This window comes from Zea mays, chromosome 2 (genome assembly GCF_902167145.1).
Source record: "Zea mays cultivar B73 chromosome 2, Zm-B73-REFERENCE-NAM-5.0, whole genome shotgun sequence".
Taxonomy (NCBI): Eukaryota; Viridiplantae; Streptophyta; class Magnoliopsida; order Poales; family Poaceae; genus Zea; species Zea mays.
Genome location: NC_050097.1, coordinates 163,301,050 through 163,308,267, shown reverse-complemented (window position 1 = coordinate 163,308,267; position 7,218 = coordinate 163,301,050). Strand labels below are relative to the sequence as shown.

At 51.5% G+C, this 7,218-nt stretch overlaps 1 protein-coding gene across 1 annotated transcript; it reads right to left on the bottom strand.

Annotated features, from left to right (window-relative positions):
• Positions 1–822: 822 nt before the first annotated feature.
• Positions 823–2,168, bottom strand: LOC100280718 (membrane protein). The gene has a single exon (NM_001153638.2). It carries the CDS (start codon positions 1,946–1,948, stop codon positions 1,073–1,075), a length of 876 nt encoding a protein of 291 aa, NP_001147110.2. The 5' UTR covers positions 1,949–2,168; the 3' UTR covers positions 823–1,072.
• Positions 2,169–7,218: the final 5,050 nt, after the last annotated feature.

The window sequence follows — 7,218 nt, the reverse complement described above, 5'->3', positions numbered from 1 at the left end:
TACCTTCAGCAAATGGATCGTCTCATCGTGCATGGATTCAGCGAGATCCATATGCTAGGTCTTCTACCGCCGATGTAACTCCAGTCAACCGAATGTCTTGTGACACATCCAATCAAAATAAAAGTAGTAAATTCAAAACCAAACTATAACATATATTTAGAGATATGTTAGAGAATTTATAACTTTTTACTTCTAAAGTTATTTAGCAATTTTCTAAATCTATAATTGTAAAGCTAAAATTTACATAAGGACATGTACAACCTCGAGGTCTCTCTAAGCGGTTAATTGCAAAAAATACAATTCTCGAAGAACCCGTGTCTCTATACGATTCTCTATACGCATTGTCTTTTAGATGTGTTTATGATTTATCTTTTAGATGCGTTTATGATTTAGAAACTCAGAGTTACACCATGTTGTTTTTTATTGTTTTTTGCACTTAGAAAACCGTTACACCGTCTCATGTTTGTATGTGCTAACTATTGGAGCTCTAGTCTAGGGACAGTATTTCGTATGTTGTACCGGCAACGGCAACTGCTTTTTTTGCCCTTTTCCGCTCTGACCCCTGGCACGCAACGACGTTTGTTGGACGTAGATACTCTGCTGCCAGTGAGCGTGCACTGAAAAAAAAAATGTAAAGCCTGCACGTGTGCTCGCTCTGCTCTGCCGCTCGATGGGTCATGGCACTCCTACCTACACACCCAAAGTCTTTAACAAAGAGGCGGAACCGCAGCCGTTACTTTCACTGCCATCGTCAAAACTAAGGGAGCAACTGTGGCAGCAATCTTGCAATCTCCACAGCAACTAGACTTGTTCGGATCGAAATTGTCAACAGATACTTATTTATTACATATGAATAATACGTCGGGTTTTACAGATCAGTTCATCACCCGCTGCGGTTCCAGCAGCAGCAGCAGCAGCATATGTACACAAATTCATCAGTTCATGAATCAGAGAGGTTACAGGCTCTTCACATCAGCACCGATTGAGCGGCAATTCAGATTGGCATGGCATGATCAAGAAGCGGTAGGGGATGGATACCAGAAGCAGGGAGGTCCCAGTCGTCTCAGCCTTCTCAGGCGCGCCCCGTCTCCTCGGCGGCGGGGGTGTGGAGGGCGGGGACGCGCCCGCCACAGCCCGACCGCTTCTTGCGCTTCCCGGAGCCGGACATCAGCGCCCACACCGGCAGCGGCATGAAACGCGGCTCCGCTGGGGAGGAGGCGACGCACTGCTTCTTGCTTTCGCGCAGCAGAGGCGGCGACGGCAGCCGCTTCTTCGGCGGAAGCGTGGGCAGAGGCGGTGACGGGTGATGGTGATGCTGCTGCTGCTTCTTTGGTGGGAGGAGGGGAAGCGGTGGCGGATACAGCTGCTTCTTCGGCGGAAGCAGAGGCGGTGGCGGATACTGCTGCTTCTTCGGCGGAAGCGGAAGGAGAGGCGGCGGCGGCGGCGGCAGCGGCAGCTTCTTCTCCCGCTGCTGAGGTGGCGGCGGGGGACGTGGGGGCAAGGCCGGGCGGTGCTCGGGCGGAGGGAGCGAGTTGCTGGGCCCGCGGATGCGGAGGCGCGCTGCGACGTAGGCCGCCGCGGCCTCCTCGGCGGTGTCGAAAGTGCCGAGCCAGACGCGGCGGCGGAGCAGCGGGTCGCGAATCTCCGCCGCCCACCGGCCCCACGGCCGCCGCCGCACGCCCGTGAACCTGGCCCCCTCGCCGTCCTCCTCCGCCCCGCACCCAGCGGACTGGAGCAGCACGCGGCTGCGCTTCACGCTCCCCGCCGGCGCCGCGGCCGGGTGCGCCGCGGCGCGCTCCCCCGCCTCCTCTCCCTCGTCGTCGCTGGAAGACGAGTCGGTGGCGTCCTCGTCGTGCACGATGATCCGCACCACCCGGCACCGCGGCGCCGCCGCGGACCTCGCCTCCTCCACCGCCTTCATCACCTCCTCCTTCAGGCTAGGGTCCATCCCCTCACCCCATGGGAAGAGCCCCGCCGCCTCAGGCCACGATCGCAGCGGCCATGGGCGCTCCTCGGCTAGGGCTACGGCTTCGATCTGCTAGGGCAAGCAAGCTAATCGGTGGGCTAATTTCGGGACGGGAGCGGGAAGAGAAGACGAAAGGGGAGATTGGGGACGGACGGAGCCGAGGCCTGGAAAGGGAAGGTATGTATGTATTCAACAGCGCAGGGGCGTTTCGGTAAACCTGTGCTGGGTCACCGCCTCTCAGCCTCAGGCCATGGTCGCCGATTTTTTTTATTTTTATTTTAGATATCTGCCATTTTAAAGGCTAGTTTGGCCACCGTATTTTCCTATGGAATTTTCAATTTCCCAAGTGAAAATAACCTAATTTTTCTTTGGAAAACGAAAAACTCTTGGAAAAATGTGGTTCCCAAATTAGCCCTAAAACATTATTTTTGCTCTTTCGTATAGCCGTTCCAGTAATCTCAGGACGGTAGGTACCGTGTGAGGCATATTTGGGCACGTATGTGAGGCATAGGTATTTTACCATTATAATGGTATTTTACCATTCGAACGTTGTCTTTTCGTTATAATTACTATGAAACGTGAGTCTATCTGAGCCTATAAAATCTAGGTGTAATTATATTTTTGTGAACCTCGTTAGGTTATAATGGCAAATATCCGACTCTCGTATTTCCTCGGTGAGTCAAAGCAAGGGCCAACAAAAGCATTTAACAAGGTTGTAATTAACAGAAACAACTGAAACTCACAAGTTAACATATATATGAGCATTATAAAAAGGGCGAAAATTGAAGGTTAGTGGTCGGTCGGCACATTCTCCAAAAGCATACGAGCGTTAGTTCCTCAAAAGTCCAAACATGGTTAGCACGTTCTTGTTTTTTTCCCTACAGCGGCAAACCTGAATTTCATTAAGAGAGCAATGGAATTACAACCATATAGTTCAAGTTCAAACGTTCTTATTTTTAATACAAGTACAATACCACTATTTTTTTTCCCAGATGTCCATCTTTGTTTGAAAAAAAAATCTATTATATTAATAAAGCACCAGTTTCAAAGGTACTTATGTGTCATCTTTTTACAAATAACTCATTCGCGCAACCAATCTCAACGCCCGTGGGCCTACTGACCGTGCCGGTCCGGCCCGTTAACTCATCGAATCATTTGGTTAAATCAACGTAAAATGTTAAAAAGCGGTGCAGGAGGTGGGGTTCGAAACCACGCCCTACTCAGGTGTTTTTAATATAGACACTAAGTGAAGCTGTCTAACCAGTAGAACATCATGCTGATGTGTTTTTAATATTGAATATAAATTGTACATATGTATATATGATTTTTGTAAAATAAAAATATATAATCGTGTCGGGCCGGGCCAGCACTACGGGCCGAGGCTACGACCCAAGCACAGCACGACCCTCGTGTCGGACTAGCCTAGGCACTATTAGGGTTTGTTCGGTTAGCGCTCAATCCATGTGGATTGAGTGGGATTTGGTGGGTTTAAATCCCAAGCAAGTTAAACTTGTTCTTAATTTTTTCTAATCCCATCCAATCCATGGATAATGGGATTAACCGAACAAGACCTTAAATGGGTCGTGGCTCGGGCCGGCTCGCCACACACGGCCCATTTGACCATATATACATCCGCACGATAATGATGGTCCCCGTCTCAGTTGCCACCACCTCGTTCGCCATCCTGCTTCTTTTCTCTCTCTCCCCTCATGTCTTCACCTCCGCGCGCACCCCATTCTCGGCAGAGGGCGTGGGAGCAGGCGCCTCCTCCCTGTATTCATCCGACGCTAGCACCGACACCGACCCACGTAGTGGCTATTGCACGTCCACGAGGACGTTTTATAGCATGCGTGCACCATCGTTTTCACTGTCGTCGGATGTCCCGTTCGTCTTACCGGCCTTCACCCTGTTCTTCCTCCCCAACCTACTACCCTCGCCCACGGTCGTAGCTGCGAGCCGACCGACGCTCGGCGACATGGGTACGGGGCAAATCGGTCTTGCTCCTAGCCTTTCTTCGTGCGTGCCACCAAGGAGGACATGGTGGCGCCTGCCACACTCAGGTTATCTTGGCGATGAGGAGTCCAGGTCTGAGATATTGGACAACCAAGGCCCGTAGCGCGACAGCAGTCGGCATATGCTACGGAGTTGGTGGTGGTGTTGTGCCGCCTTGGCGGGTCCTGGGCTGGGAAGGTACTCGCATTCTCTCGCCCTTCTTGGACTGACGCCTGGTACGGGTGCCTCTCGATTTGACGCTGCTCTGGCTGGGCTTCTTTCTCTGCTTGCTCTCTCCCTATATGTATCTAGCGGTATACTACCTATGTCACCTCAAGACGCCCAGGTCTTCATCGTGTCCTTCTCTGACAACGAATAGGTATGCTTGCCTCTTCCCTTCCCCTCTTGCTCTACGAAACCTTGGAAGTGGGGATGTGAGGGATGGGGGTTGAGAGGGAAATATGGTTAACCATTTCCTATAATTAATTTTGGTGGTTGACGACCAACACAAACACATGGACTAACTAGTTTGTCTAGAATTCATCTATTACAGGTGCATAAGGCACAACACAAACCAAGAAAGAAATCAAGTTAGGGACACAATTTAAAATGGAGCAAGACTTAGAGTGTGCTGGAAAATGGTGCACCAGACACTGTACGGTGTGCCAGCCAGCGCCCTCCGAACCAGGCACTCTCGGGAAATTCCAGGGCAGCCTCCGCTATAATTCACCGGACTATCTGGTGTGCCACCGGACTGTCCGGTGAGCCAGCGGAGCAACGGCTCCCTGCGTGCAACCGGTCAACTGCGCAGAAGTGAACAGTGATGAACAGTGTCGCGTAGAAATCAGAGCGGCAAAGTCAGAGGTCACCGGACTATCTGGTGCACCAAGACGACAAGGCGCCCCAACGGTCACCTGCTTAGAACCCTAACGGTTGCGCTGACGTAGCGTGCACCGGACAGTGCACAGTGACTGTCCGGTGGTGCACCAAACTGTCCGGTGCGCCCATCGCCAGCAGAAATCAGCCAACGGCTAGAAGTGATTGGGAGGCTATAAATACCCCCCAACCACCTCATTCACTCCTATCCAAGCCTTATGAAATCTTCATTCATTGCAAGAGCAAAAGCCCAACACTCCAAGACACAATCAAAGCAATCAATCCACTCAAAAGTCCCCAAATCAACTCTAGTGCATTAGGGCTTGTGAGAGAATCAATTGTGTTCTTTTGTTGCTCTTGTCGCTTGGTTTGGCCTTTTCTTTTTCCCTTCGTATTCTCAAGAGACTTGTAATCGAAGCAAGAGACACCTAAGTGTGTGGTGGTCCATGCGGGGTCTAAGTGACCCGTGAGATTAAGGAAAAGGCTCACTCGGTCTAAGTGATCGTTTGAGAGAGGGAAAGGGTTGAAATAGACTTGGTATTTGTGACCTCCTCAACAAAGACTAGGTTCTTTCGAACCGAACCTCAGTAAAACAAATCATCATGTTCACTCGCCTTGATTCTCGTTTGATTTGTTTTCCCTCTCTAACGTTCCCTTGCTAGTATTGATTTGAGTTGGCTTCCATACGTCATCTGCATTCCTTGAGCAACTCTTAGCTAGAGAAACATTCTTTTGACTTGAATTTAATTCTAACGCTAACCTCGGCCTTAGTGTGTGTTTAAAGTTGATAAATTTCAGGTTTCGCCTATTCACACCCCCTCTAGGAGACTTTCAATTGGTATCAGAGCCAGTGCTTCATTAAGAGCCTAACCAACTCGAAGTGATGTCTGGAGATCACGCCAAGAGGGAGAACATGACCGGCAAAAAGTCTGCAGGCTCGGGGAGGACTCTCTCAAGCGAGTCCGGCAACAAGTATAAGGAGAAATCCTCTGCCTCCATCAAGTCACATCGGAGAGGTGACAAGAAGAAGAAGAAGATGAAGAAAGTGGTCTACTATGAGACCGACTCTTCGTCACCCTCCATGTCCGGCATCGAGTCGTCCACTACTTCTAAGCGCCATGAGAGCAAGAAGTATAGTAAGATGCCCCTACTCTATCCTCGTATTTCAAAGTGTGCTCCATTACTTTCCATACCTCTAGGCACCATCTAACCTCACTCCACAAAGATATTGTTGAGTTTGGAGCGCAGACACCAAACGTGGGGGACAAGGAATACGACTCGGACGAGGCCGCCCAAATTAGGCACTTTAATTCCCAAGCAACTTCTATATTCCTTGCCTCTCTTTGTCGAGAGGAGTATAATAAGGTGCAAGGGTTAAAAAGCGCCAAAGAAATTTGGGACGTCCTCAAAACAGCGCACGAAGGGGACGAGGTGACCAAGATCACCAAGTGCGAGTCGATCTAGGGAGAACAAGGTCGATTCGTCCTCAACAAAGGGGAAGAGCCGCAAGCCATGTACAACAGGCTCAAGACGATGGTCAACCAAGTATGCAACCTCGGGAGCACAAAATGGGATGACCATGAAATAGTTAAGGTTATTCTTAGATCCCTCGTATTTCGTAATCCTACTCAAGTTCAATTAATATGTGGGGATCATAGTGTCGGGGACCATAATTAGGGGTACCCTCAATGCTCCTAATTCTCAGCTTGTAACCCCCATTAGCACAAAGCTGCAAAGGCCTGATGGGTGCGATTAAGTCAGGGATCAGTCCGTTCGGGGGACTCGATCACGCCTCGCCCGAGTCTAGCCTCGGGCAAGGGCAGCCGACCCTGGAGGATCTCTGTTTTGCCTGAGGCCCCCTCCAGCGGCGAACATACTTCCGGCTCGCCCGAGGCCCTGTCTTCGCCAAGAAGCAACCCTAACCAAATCGCCGCGCCAACCGACCAAATCGCAGGAGCATTTAATGCAAAGGTGGCCTGACACCTTTATCCTGACGCGCGCCCTTCAGTCGACAGAGCCAAAGTGACCGCCGTCACTTCGCCGCTCCACTGACCGGCCTGACAGAAAGACAGCGCCGCCTGCGCCGCTCCGACTGTGGTGCCACTTGACAGAGTGAGGCTAATAGGAAGTCAGGCCCGACCTCAGGCACCATAGGAAGCTCCGCTTCGCCCGACCCAGGGCTCGGACTCGGGCTAAGCCCCGGAAGACGGCGAACTCTGCTCCGCCCGACCCAGGGCTCGGACTTGGGCTCAGCCCCGGAAGACGGCGAACTCCGCTCCGCCCGACCCAGGGCTCGGACTTGGGCTCAGCCCCGGAAGACGGCGAACTCCGCTCCGCCCGACCCAGGGCTCGGACTTGGGCTAAGCCCCGGAAGACGGCGAACT